The 14,607-nt window shown below is 42.7% G+C and overlaps 1 protein-coding gene across 2 annotated transcripts; it reads left to right on the top strand.

Annotated features, from left to right (window-relative positions):
• The first annotated feature begins 26 nt into the window (after window positions 1–26).
• LOC139372910 (histone-binding protein RBBP7) lies at window positions 27–5,714 on the top strand. Of its 2 annotated transcripts, none has more exons than XM_071112768.1 (12): window positions 27–228; window positions 598–742; window positions 1,061–1,209; window positions 1,441–1,614; window positions 1,832–1,947; window positions 2,150–2,310; window positions 3,369–3,495; window positions 3,963–4,040; window positions 4,269–4,345; window positions 4,491–4,548; window positions 4,824–4,934; window positions 5,085–5,714. In XM_071112768.1, the coding sequence occupies exons 1-12, from the start codon at window positions 213–215 to the stop codon at window positions 5,151–5,153; spliced, it is 1,281 nt and encodes a 426-aa protein (XP_070968869.1). In that variant the 5' UTR covers window positions 27–212; the 3' UTR covers window positions 5,154–5,714. The 2 variants fall into 2 exon arrangements, with proteins under 2 accessions (XP_070968869.1, XP_070968868.1); XM_071112767.1 differs by having other exon boundaries at window positions 52–228; window positions 4,266–4,345; window positions 5,085–5,364.
• Window positions 5,715–14,607: the final 8,893 nt, after the last annotated feature.

The following is a 14,607-nucleotide window of genomic DNA, read 5'->3' as shown; positions in this document are numbered from 1 at the left end:
GTCTGCGCACGCGCCGTTACTACGTTGTTGTGAGAACGCATGCGCTGTGCTCTCCATCCTCGGATGCGCGCATAAAAGAAAGAGGGATTTTGAGGGGTCAACAAATTCCGCTGTGTTTTGGCCTTTTGTGAATAATATAGAATAGCTACCTAGTTACCTTGCTTTCGGGCAAACCCACGGGTGACAATTGCAGGATCCCCTAAAACCCAAACATGGCGGATAAAGAAGGTAGGGATTTGATGGGCTCGGTTCATTTCATGCATGCTTTGTGTGCGCGGCTGGATGCATAGCCAAATGAAAAGTGCGGTCTGTTAGCTAACCATGCTAACCAGTACAGGCTGCATACGTTCGGCCTGGGTTTACTATATGTGCTCCATAAGTTGAGAATTTAGATAGCTAACTAATAGTTTATCATGCTAAATAAATTATTAGCTATCTAGCTCACATTGACAGTCCGCCCGCTTGCTTGTGTAACATGCAAATGAGGCACAACTGGCCCGAGGGTACAGGAATGCAGTAAATCCCAACGTTACACTAGCCTTGGTAGTAACTGTCCATTGTAGTCTTATGTAAGTGTTGCCTCTTTCACTGTTCAAGTGTACGACGATGCAGTTGAGGAGCGGGTGATCAATGAAGAATACAAAATCTGGAAGAAGAATACTCCTTTCCTCTATGACCTGGTGATGACCCACGCGCTGGAGTGGCCCAGTCTCACTGTGCAGTGGCTACCTGACGTCAACAGGTACAGTAGCCACTGCTACGTCACCACTTCTGTTCCTCTTGCTGCGCTCAACATAAAACCTGTGTGCTGACCTACCTAATATACTGAACATTGTATTGTTCTCTCTACCAACCTGGCCTTCCTTGTCAGCTATTCTAGTTCAGTTCTAGAAAAGCATGTTATTTTGCCATGGGGTGTCTTCTGACATAGCAGTGCACTACTTTTGACTATAGGTCTCTTGTCAAAAGTAGTGCACTCTAGGGAATAGTGTGCCACTTCAGACACACACACACACACACACACACACAAGGACAGTATTTAATGTGTCTCTCTGTGCAGGCCGGATGGAAAGGACTATGCGGTCCACAGACTGGTACTGGGAACTCACACGTCAGATGAGCAGAATCACCTGGTGATCGCCAGCGTACAGGTCCCCAACGATGACGCCCAGTTTGATGCTTCCCACTACGACAGTGAAAAAGGAGCAGGTATGTTCATCGTAGGATGGTCTCTTCTCTCTACCTTTGACGATGGTCTCCCGGACACAGATTAAGCCTAGTCCCGGATTTTAAAATCATTTTAATAGACATTTTCCATTAGGTGTTTTTTTTGTCTGGGAATCTGGCCTTATATGCATATTATAAGTCAAGATGTTATCGGCACAGTGAACATTTTATCTCTTGAGAAAATATGCTGAACATGCTGTATTTCTTCCTCAGAATTTGGAGGTTTTGGATCAGTGAGTGGAAAGATAGAGATTGAGATCAAGATAAACCACGAGGGTGAAGTGAACCGGGCCAGGTACATGCCTCAGAACCCCTGCATCATTGCTACCAAGACCCCCACCTCAGACGTACTGGTCTTTGACTACACCAAGCACCCTTCCAAACCAGGTAAGACAATACGATACACATCTGGTAAATAGATCACTGCTCCTTAAAAAAAACAAATCAAAATGCTATTGGACGTGATTCAAATGTTTGTCTGCACTTTTGGAACGATTCCGACCAGGAAAAAATGCATCCGGTTCCTGAAAGTAGTAACTTGATATGTATTTGACCCTTTTCTGGTCTTAACATTTTTCGACCATCTTGTCTCTCCCTCTCATAGATCCCAGTGGTGAGTGCAGCCCAGACCTGCGCCTGCGGGGCCACCAGAAGGAGGGCTACGGCCTGTCCTGGAACCCCAACCTCAGTGGCAACCTGCTCAGTGCTTCTGATGACCACGTGAGTGTCTCTCTCTACACTCCGTCAGCACACCACTTTCCCCTGTGCGTTTTAAATAATTTCAAGCTAGATTGTGGCTTTCACTGAAAATGAAAGCGTTTTTGCATTGTTATTAAGCAAACTCATTAGATCTAGACAAATGCTATATGAACTACTATATATTGTGTTTATTAAGAAGTGCACTGACGTGTTTAATCTCCAGACGATCTGCCTGTGGGACATCGGTGCTGGTCCTAAGGAGGGGAAGATAGTGGATGCTAAGACCATCTTCACCGGTCACACTGCAGTGGTGGAGGACGTGTCCTGGCACCTGCTCCACGAATCACTGTTTGGCTCTGTGGCCGACGACCAGAAACTGATGATGTGCGTGAGCCTTCTCTGTTTTTATTATTTTTCTACTCTCAATGTATTTTCACACAATTTTGATACTTTTCAAGTTGTAACTAATCATGACATCCAGTGTGTGTTTTATGTACAGTGTGTAGCCTTAAACTTTCCACACAAGATCTCTCAAAGGAAAAGTGATTTGAAAACTGGATGGAAGGATCTGATTCTCTTAACGGTCTATCCCTTAATTCAGTTTTTATTTATAAGGAACTCAGAATGGCTTTAAACTTACTCTTGAACGTTGTAATACTAGAAAGTGCAGTTTTGAAATGGGGTTGCCCATCATCACTATACTATGTCCATCATCACTATACTATGTCCATCATCACTATGCTATGTCCATCATCACTATTCCAGTCATTGAATACCGTAGCTATTTATAACTTGTCAGAAATGTCCAGATCAACTAGCCCATGTCAGGTAATTTAGGTTTTTTAGCCCATAGATTTTGTTGTAATTTGTCAGTCATTTCACATGAATATACATTAAATATGGCAAAGTGTATAGAATTGCAAAACAATTAGCTTTAAAACAGCAAAATGTTAATTGCACCCCATGACAAAATAAACTTTAAACTTGAAATTCTCTCCATCAAGAGGGGTATGAACAGTTGGTGTCATGAACAGTCCTTGTGCCAATAGATGTGGCGCGGGATGTTCCCCTATGCTGGAAGGGGGGGGCCCAAGTGGGGAAAAGTTTGGGAACCCCTGTCATTAACCTTTGACATCTGTCTCAGCTGGGACACACGGTCCAACAACACGCCCAAGCCCAGCCATGCAGTGGACGCCCACACTGCAGAGGTCAACCTTTGACATCTCTCTGTCTCAGCTGGGACACACGGTCCAACAACACATCCAAGCCCAGCCATGCAGTGGACGCCCACACTGCAGAGGTCAACCTGTCATTAACCTTTGGCATCTCTCTGTCTCAGCTGGGACAGACGGTCCAACAACACATCCAAGCCCAGCCATGCAGTGGACGCCCACACTGCAGAGGTCAACCTGTCATTAACCTTTGACATCTCTCTGTCTCAGCTGGGACACACGGTCCAACAACACATCCAAGCCCAGCCATGCAGTGGACGCCCACACTGCAGAGGTCAACTGTCTGTCCTTCAACCCCTACAGCGAGTTCATCCTGGCCACCGGCTCTGCAGACAAGGTCTGTACCCATTTTCTTTTCCTTGATAAACACAATCAGTCCGTCCGTCTCACCTCAAGTGCTTGAGTGTCGTAGCCTAGTGGTTAGAGCGTCGGACTAGTAACCGCAAGTTCAAACCCCGAGCTGACAAGGTACAAATCTGTCGTTCTGCCCCTGAACAGGCAGTTAACCCACTGTTCCTAGGCCGTCATTGAAAATAAGAATTTGTTCTTAACTGACTTGCCTAGTAAAATAAAGGTTGTGCACAATGGTGTGGTCAAAGTGGTCAGGTCACAAATCACATGACTAGGAAGTGTATTTCCTACTGGTCAGGTCACAAATCACATGACCAGGAAGTGTATTTCCTACTGGTCAGGTCACAAATCACATGACCAGGAAGTGTATTTCATATTGGATAGTAGTCCCAAGAATATGTTCTAATATATTTACCGTTACTAAATGTTTTCTTTCTCTTGTTGGTGTAACAGACTGTTGCTCTCTGGGATCTGCGTAACCTCAAACTGAAGCTCCACTCGTTTGAATCGCACAAGGATGAAATCTTCCAGGTAATACTCCATAAATAGTGAACATCTCAATCCCTCTGAACCAATAGGATTGAGAGTCTGGATAAGTTACCAGGCTCTGTTGGCGTCCCGTTCAACTTTCTATTTTATTTAACCCAGGGTAGTCGCATTGATTTTCCATCTCTTTTTCCAAGTGTTGGTGTCCCTCGTAGACGTTGTGCTGAGCTGGAGTTTATTGCACTGACAGTGCTTTACTGACTTCTTTGGCAGGTGCAATGGTCCCCTCACAACGAAACCATTCTGGCTTCCAGCGGAACAGATAGAAGGCTGAACGTATGGGATCTCAGGTAAAGACCGACCACAGGGCATGTTGGCTGGACTAGACTTTATGGTTCGTTTGCTCGGCTGAGTTGCCCTTGGGGGGGAGGTGTTTCATCAACACTAGTCTGATAGGATGATGTTGAAATGGTTTTTTGTCTCGTCGGTCCCCAGTAAAATCGGAGAGGAACAGTCTGCTGAAGATGCAGAGGACGGACCTCCAGAACTCCTGGTGAGTGATAGACCCATCATCCACAATTATGACCTTTATCTCCTTAGTAGGGTTGTAGAAATGTCAACTTTCCCAAAAATTCCCTGGATTTCCAGCCTGTTCTTTCAGAATTCCGTGAAAACCATGACATTTCTGGGAAAGTTGCCAGTTTTGCAACCCTACCCCTGAGCTTTTACATAACCAGCGATAGGAGAGTAGCCAATGGGACAGGTGGCCTATAGGGAGGTTATATTTTGGCATATTACTCATCCTGTGGACTTGTTTTATCTCGTCAGTTCATCCATGGAGGACACACAGCGAAGATTTCTGATTTCACATGGAACCCCAACGAGCCATGGGTCATCTGCTCTGTCTCCGAGGATAACATCATGCAGGTTTGGCAAATGGTGAGTACATTGTTGTCGAAAGAAAGTACCACGTTTGCTTCCGCACTTTCACGAAACTTAACCCTGGTTTAACTTGTCTACATTTTGTTTTTTAAAGCTAATTCAAGAAGTCTGCTCCTATTAAATCAGAGTAATGATTTCCTTCTCTAGGCTGAGAACATCTATAATGATGAGGAGCCTGACACCCCTGCTTCAGAGCTGGAGGGTCAAGGGTCGTAACCGCCTACTCCACCCCACCTTACCCCAGCCCAACCCACCAACCACCTCCTGGTGCATCTCTCTCCTCTTGTACAGTATTTCACATTGTAGCCTCCAGCTCTACCTGACAGACATTCTGTTTCCCATATAGAAGCATTCTTCTGGATTTGGTTTGATATATTGATCAAGCAGCCCTTACCAGGTACAAAGGGCTGGTTTCCTGAACACAGATTTAAGCATAGTTCTTAACTTAAAAGCATGTTCAATGGATATTCACAATTGGCTGTGCTTCTTAGTCCAAGACTAGGCACTCTGTCCAGGAAACTGGTCCAAAGTGTATAGAAGTTGTTTATAAAAGGATAATCTCATCTGAGTGAAATGCCACTGAACCATGCAGGTGGACCGTTCAACAAATGCACTTGGTAAAGCAGGGGTTCTTCTCCACCTGTCCAAATAAGGATTTCCTTTGGTATTGTTTCTGCTTTGACTTGAGGCAAGTGACTAAATCATTTTGAACCTTTTGGATTTTTTTGTTTTGTGCATAAATTACAATAAAGTACTTTTTGTAACTTTTAAAATTAAGTGCGTTATTTGTTTTATTTTAATCACCTAAGAAAATGTAAAACCATTTACTGACTCCAACTGAATTATTCCACTGTGCTGTTTGCTACATATCAGACCGACACCATTTACTGACTCCAACTGAATTATTCCACTGTGCTGTTTGCTACATATCAGACCGACACCATTTACTGACTCCAACTGAATTATTCCACTGTGCTGTTTGCTACATATCAGACCGACACCATTTACTGACTCCAACTGAATTATTCCACTGTGCTGTTTGCTACATATCAGACCGACACCATTTACTGACTCCAACTGAATTATTCCACTGTGCTGTTTGCTACATATCAGACCGACACCATTTACTGACTCCAACTGAATTATTCCACTGTGCTGTTTGCTACATATCAGACCGACACCATTTACTGACTCCAACTGAATTATTCCACTGTGCTGTTTGCTACATATCAGACCGACACCATTTACTGACTCCAACTGAATTATTCCACTGTGCTGTTTGCTACATATCAGACCGACACCATTTACTGACTCCAACTGAATTATTCCACTGTGCTGTTTGCTACATATCAGACCGACACCATTTACTGACTCCAACTGAATTATTCCACTGTGCTGTTTGCTACATATCAGACCGACACCATTTACTGACTCCAACTGAATTATTCCACTGTGCTGTTTGCTACATATCAGACCGACACCATTTACTGACTCCAACTGAATTATTCCACTGTGCTGTTTGCTACATATCAGACCGACACCATTTACTGACTCCAACTGAATTATTCCACTGTGCTGTTTGCTACATATCAGACCGACACCATTTACTGACTCCAACTGAATTATTCCACTGTGCTGTTTGCTACATATCAGACCGACACCATTTACTGACTCCAACTGAATTATTCCACTGTGCTGTTTGCTACATATCAGACCGACACCATTTACTGACTCCAACTGAATTATTCCACTGTGCTGTTTGCTACATATCAGACCGACACCATTTACTGACTCCAACTGAATTATTCCACTGTGCTGTTTGCTACATATCAGACCGACACCATTTACTGACTCCAACTGAATTATTCCACTGTGCTGTTTGCTACATATCAGACCGACACCATTTACTGACTCCAACTGAATTATTCCACTGTGCTGTTTGCTACATATCAGACCGACACCATTTACTGACTCCAACTGAATTATTCCACTGTGCTGTTTGCTACATATCAGACCGACACCATTTACTGACTCCAACTGAATTATTCCACTGTGCTGTTTGCTACATATCAGACCGACACCATTTACTGACTCCAACTGAATTATTCCACTGTGCTGTTTGCTACATATCAGACCGACACCATTTACTGACTCCAACTGAATTATTCCACTGTGCTGTTTGCTACATATCAGACCGACACCATTTACTGACTCCAACTGAATTATTCCACTGTGCTGTTTGCTACATATCAGACCGACACCATTTACTGACTCCAACTGAATTATTCCACTGTGCTGTTTGCTACATATCAGACCGACACCATTTACTGACTCCAACTGAATTATTCCACTGTGCTGTTTGCTACATATCAGACCGACACCATTTACTGACTCCAACTGAATTATTCCACTGTGCTGTTTGCTACATATCAGACCGACACCATTTACTGACTCCAACTGAATTATTCCACTGTGCTGTTTGCTACATATCAGACCGACACCATTTACTGACTCCAACTGAATTATTCCACTGTGCTGTTTGCTACATATCAGACCGACACCATTTACTGACTCCAACTGAATTATTCCACTGTGCTGTTTGCTACATATCAGACCGACACCATTTACTGACTCCAACTGAATTATTCCACTGTGCTGTTTGCTACATATCAGACCGACACCATTTACTGACTCCAACTGAATTATTCCACTGTGCTGTTTGCTACATATCAGACCGACACCATTTACTGACTCCAACTGAATTATTCCACTGTGCTGTTTGCTACATATCAGACCGACACCATTTACTGACTCCAACTGAATTATTCCACTGTGCTGTTTGCTACATATCAGACCGACACCATTTACTGACTCCAACTGAATTATTCCACTGTGCTGTTTGCTACATATCAGACCGACACCATTTACTGACTCCAACTGAATTATTCCACTGTGCTGTTTGCTACATATCAGACCGACACCATTTACTGACTCCAACTGAATTATTCCACTGTGCTGTTTGCTACATATCAGACCGACACCATTTACTGACTCCAACTGAATTATTCCACTGTGCTGTTTGCTACATATCAGACCGACACCATTTACTGACTCCAACTGAATTATTCCACTGTGCTGTTTGCTACATATCAGACCGACACCATTTACTGACTCCAACTGAATTATTCCACTGTGCTGTTTGCTACATATCAGACCGACACCATTTACTGACTCCAACTGAATTATTCCACTGTGCTGTTTGCTACATATCAGACCGACACCATTTACTGACTCCAACTGAATTATTCCACTGTGCTGTTTGCTACATATCAGACCGACACCATTTACTGACTCCAACTGAATTATTCCACTGTGCTGTTTGCTACATATCAGACCGACACCATTTACTGACTCCAACTGAATTATTCCACTGTGCTGTTTGCTACATATCAGACCGACACCATTTACTGACTCCAACTGAATTATTCCACTGTGCTGTTTGCTACATATCAGACCGACACCATTTACTGACTCCAACTGAATTATTCCACTGTGCTGTTTGCTACATATCAGACCGACACCATTTACTGACTCCAACTGAATTATTCCACTGTGCTGTTTGCTACATATCAGACCGACACCATTTACTGACTCCAACTGAATTATTCCACTGTGCTGTTTGCTACATATCAGACCGACACCATTTACTGACTCCAACTGAATTATTCCACTGTGCTGTTTGCTACATATCAGACCGACACCATTTACTGACTCCAACTGAATTATTCCACTGTGCTGTTTGCTACATATCAGACCGACACCATTTACTGACTCCAACTGAATTATTCCACTGTGCTGTTTGCTACATATCAGACCGACACCATTTACTGACTCCAACTGAATTATTCCACTGTGCTGTTTGCTACATATCAGACCGACACCATTTACTGACTCCAACTGAATTATTCCACTGTGCTGTTTGCTACATATCAGACCGACACCATTTACTGACTCCAACTGAATTATTCCACTGTGCTGTTTGCTACATATCAGACCGACACCATTTACTGACTCCAACTGAATTATTCCACTGTGCTGTTTGCTACATATCAGACCGACACCATTTACTGACTCCAACTGAATTATTCCACTGTGCTGTTTGCTACATATCAGACCGACACCATTTACTGACTCCAACTGAATTATTCCACTGTGCTGTTTGCTACATATCAGACCGACACCATTTACTGACTCCAACTGAATTATTCCACTGTGCTGTTTGCTACATATCAGACCGACACCATTTACTGACTCCAACTGAATTATTCCACTGTGCTGTTTGCTACATATCAGACCGACACCATTTACTGACTCCAACTGAATTATTCCACTGTGCTGTTTGCTACATATCAGACCGACACCATTTACTGACTCCAACTGAATTATTCCACTGTGCTGTTTGCTACATATCAGACCGACACCATTTACTGACTCCAACTGAATTATTCCACTGTGCTGTTTGCTACATATCAGACCGACACCATTTACTGACTCCAACTGAATTATTCCACTGTGCTGTTTGCTACATATCAGACCGACACCATTTACTGACTCCAACTGAATTATTCCACTGTGCTGTTTGCTACATATCAGACCGACACCATTTACTGACTCCAACTGAATTATTCCACTGTGCTGTTTGCTACATATCAGACCGACACCATTTACTGACTCCAACTGAATTATTCCACTGTGCTGTTTGCTACATATCAGACCGACACCATTTACTGACTCCAACTGAATTATTCCACTGTGCTGTTTGCTACATATCAGACCGACACCATTTACTGACTCCAACTGAATTATTCCACTGTGCTGTTTGCTACATATCAGACCGACACCATTTACTGACTCCAACTGAATTATTCCACTGTGCTGTTTGCTACATATCAGACCGACACCATTTACTGACTCCAACTGAATTATTCCACTGTGCTGTTTGCTACATATCAGACCGACACCATTTACTGACTCCAACTGAATTATTCCACTGTGCTGTTTGCTACATATCAGACCGACACCATTTACTGACTCCAACTGAATTATTCCACTGTGCTGTTTGCTACATATCAGACCGACACCATTTACTGACTCCAACTGAATTATTCCACTGTGCTGTTTGCTACATATCAGACCGACACCATTTACTGACTCCAACTGAATTATTCCACTGTGCTGTTTGCTACATATCAGACCGACACCATTTACTGACTCCAACTGAATTATTCCACTGTGCTGTTTGCTACATATCAGACCGACACCATTTACTGACTCCAACTGAATTATTCCACTGTGCTGTTTGCTACATATCAGACCGACACCATTTACTGACTCCAACTGAATTATTCCACTGTGCTGTTTGCTACATATCAGACCGACACCATTTACTGACTCCAACTGAATTATTCCACTGTGCTGTTTGCTACATATCAGACCGACACCATTTACTGACTCCAACTGAATTATTCCACTGTGCTGTTTGCTACATATCAGACCGACACCATTTACTGACTCCAACTGAATTATTCCACTGTGCTGTTTGCTACATATCAGACCGACACCATTTACTGACTCCAACTGAATTATTCCACTGTGCTGTTTGCTACATATCAGACCGACACCATTTACTGACTCCAACTGAATTATTCCACTGTGCTGTTTGCTACATATCAGACCGACACCATTTACTGACTCCAACTGAATTATTCCACTGTGCTGTTTGCTGACCGACACCATTTACTGACTCCAACTGAATTATTCCACTGTGCTGTTTGCTACATATCAGACCGACACCATTTACTGACTCCAACTGAATTATTCCACTGTGCTGTTTGCTACATATCAGACCGACACCATTTACTGACTCCAACTGAATTATTCCACTGTGCTGTTTGCTACATATCAGACCGACACCATTTACTGACTCCAACTGAATTATTCCACTGTGCTGTTTGCTACATATCAGACCGACACCATTTACTGACTCCAACTGAATTATTCCACTGTGCTGTTTGCTACATATCAGACCGACACCATTTACTGACTCCAACTGAATTATTCCACTGTGCTGTTTGCTACATATCAGACCGACACCATTTACTGACTCCAACTGAATTATTCCACTGTGCTGTTTGCTACATATCAGACCGACACCATTTACTGACTCCAACTGAATTATTCCACTGTGCTGTTTGCTACATATCAGACCGACACCATTTACTGACTCCAACTGAATTATTCCACTGTGCTGTTTGCTACATATCAGACCGACACCATTTACTGACTCCAACTGAATTATTCCACTGTGCTGTTTGCTACATATCAGACCGACACCATTTACTGACTCCAACTGAATTATTCCACTGTGCTGTTTGCTACATATCAGACCGACACCATTTACTGACTCCAACTGAATTATTCCACTGTGCTGTTTGCTACATATCAGACCGACACCATTTACTGACTCCAACTGAATTATTCCACTGTGCTGTTTGCTACATATCAGACCGACACCATTTACTGACTCCAACTGAATTATTCCACTGTGCTGTTTGCTACATATCAGACCGACACCATTTACTGACTCCAACTGAATTATTCCACTGTGCTGTTTGCTACATATCAGACCGACACCATTTACTGACTCCAACTGAATTATTCCACTGTGCTGTTTGCTACATATCAGACCGACACCATTTACTGACTCCAACTGAATTATTCCACTGTGCTGTTTGCTACATTTACTGACTCCAACTGAATTATTCCACTGTGCTGTTTGACACCATTTACTGACTCCAACTGAATTATTCCACTGTGCTGTTTGCTACATATCAGACCGACACCATTTACTGACTCCAACTGAATTATTCCACTGTGCTGTTTGCTACATATCAGACCGACACCATTTACTGACTCCAACTGAATTATTCCACTGTGCTGTTTGCTACATATCAGACCGACACCATTTACTGACTCCAACTGAATTATTCCACTGTGCTGTTTGCTACATATCAGACCGACACCATTTACTGACTCCAACTGAATTATTCCACTGTGCTGTTTGCTACATATCAGACCGACACCATTTACTGACTCCAACTGAATTATTCCACTGTGCTGTTTGCTACATATCAGACCGACACCATTTACTGACTCCAACTGAATTATTCCACTGTGCTGTTTGCTACATATCAACTGAATTATTCCACTGTGCTGTTTGCTACATACACCATTTACTGACTCCAACTGAATTATTCCACTGTGCTGTTTGCTACATATCAGACCGACACCATTTACTGACTCCAACTGAATTATTCCACTGTGCTGTTTGCTACATATCAGACCGACACCATTTACTGACTCCAACTGAATTATTCCACTGTGCTGTTTGCTACATATCAGACCGACACCATTTACTGACTCCAACTGAATTATTCCACTGTGCTGTTTGCTACATATCAGACCGACACCATTTACTGACTCCAACTGAATTATTCCACTGTGCTGTTTGCTACATATCAGACCGACACCATTTACTGACTCCAACTGAATTATTCCACTGTGCTGTTTGCTACATATCAGACCGACACCATTTACTGACTCCAACTGAATTATTCCACTGTGCTGTTTGCTACATATCAGACCGACACCATTTACTGACTCCAACTGAATTATTCCACTGTGCTGTTTGCTACATATCAGACCGACACCATTTACTGACTCCAACTGAATTATTCCACTGTGCTGTTTGCTACATATCAGACCGACACCATTTACTGACTCCAACTGAATTATTCCACTGTGCTGTTTGCTACATATCAGACCGACACCATTTACTGACTCCAACTGAATTATTCCACTGTGCTGTTTGCTACATATCAGACCGACACCATTTACTGACTCCAACTGAATTATTCCACTGTGCTGTTTGCTACATATCAGACCGACACCATTTACTGACTCCAACTGAATTATTCCACTGTGCTGTTTGCTACATATCAGACCGACACCATTTACTGACTCCAACTGAATTATTCCACTGTGCTGTTTGCTACATATCAGACCGACACCATTTACTGACTCCAACTGAATTATTCCACTGTGCTGTTTGCTACATATCAGACCGACACCATTTACTGACTCCAACTGAATTATTCCACTGTGCTGTTTGCTACATATCAGACCGACACCATTTACTGACTCCAACTGAATTATTCCACTGTGCTGTTTGCTACATATCAGACCGACACCATTTACTGACTCCAACTGAATTATTCCACTGTGCTGTTTGCTACATATCAGACCGACACCATTTACTGACTCCAACTGAATTATTCCACTGTGCTGTTTGCTACATATCAGACCGACACCATTTACTGACTCCAACTGAATTATTCCACTGTGCTGTTTGCTACATATCAGACCGACACCATTTACTGACTCCAACTGAATTATTCCACTGTGCTGTTTGCTACATATCAGACCGACACCATTTACTGACTCCAACTGAATTATTCCACTGTGCTGTTTGCTACATATCAGACCGACACCATTTACTGACTCCAACTGAATTATTCCACTGTGCTGTTTGCTACATATCAGACCGACACCATTTACTGACTCCAACTGAATTATTCCACTGTGCTGTTTGCTACATATCAGACCGACACCATTTACTGACTCCAACTGAATTATTCCACTGTGCTGTTTGCTACATATCAGACCGACACCATTTACTGACTCCAACTGAATTATTCCACTGTGCTGTTTGCTACATATCAGACCGACACCATTTACTGACTCCAACTGAATTATTCCACTGTGCTGTTTGCTACATATCAGACCGACACCATTTACTGACTCCAACTGAATTATTCCACTGTGCTGTTTGCTACATATCAGACCGACACCATTTACTGACTCCAACTGAATTATTCCACTGTGCTGTTTGCTACATATCAGACCGACACCATTTACTGACTCCAACTGAATTATTCCACTGTGCTGTTTGCTACATATCAGACCGACACCATTTACTGACTCCAACTGAATTATTCCACTGTGCTGTTTGCTACATATCAGACCGACACCATTTACTGACTCCAACTGAATTATTCCACTGTGCTGTTTGCTACATATCAGACCGACACCATTTACTGACTCCAACTGAATTATTCCACTGTGCTGTTTGCTACATATCAGACCGACACCATTTACTGACTCCAACTGAATTATTCCACTGTGCTGTTTGCTACATATCAGACCGACACCATTTACTGACTCCAACTGAATTATTCCACTGTGCTGTTTGCTACATATCAGACCGACACCATTTACTGACTCCAACTGAATTATTCCACTGTGCTGTTTGCTACATATCAGACCGACACCATTTACTGACTCCAACTGAATTATTCCACTGTGCTGTTTGCTACATATCAGACCGACACCATTTACTGACTCCAACTGAATTATTCCACTGTGCTGTTTGCTACATATCAGACCGACACCATTTACTGACTCCAACTGAATTATTCCACTGTGCTGTTTGCTACATATCAGACCGACACCATTTACTGACTCCAACTGAATTATTCCACTGTGCTGTTTG

The sequence above is a fragment of the Oncorhynchus clarkii genome, chromosome 18 (assembly GCF_045791955.1).
Source record: "Oncorhynchus clarkii lewisi isolate Uvic-CL-2024 chromosome 18, UVic_Ocla_1.0, whole genome shotgun sequence".
Taxonomy (NCBI): domain Eukaryota; kingdom Metazoa; phylum Chordata; class Actinopteri; order Salmoniformes; family Salmonidae; genus Oncorhynchus; species Oncorhynchus clarkii.
The sequence above is the reverse complement of the archived record's forward strand: the minus strand, read 5'-3'. Positions and strand labels throughout refer to the sequence as shown.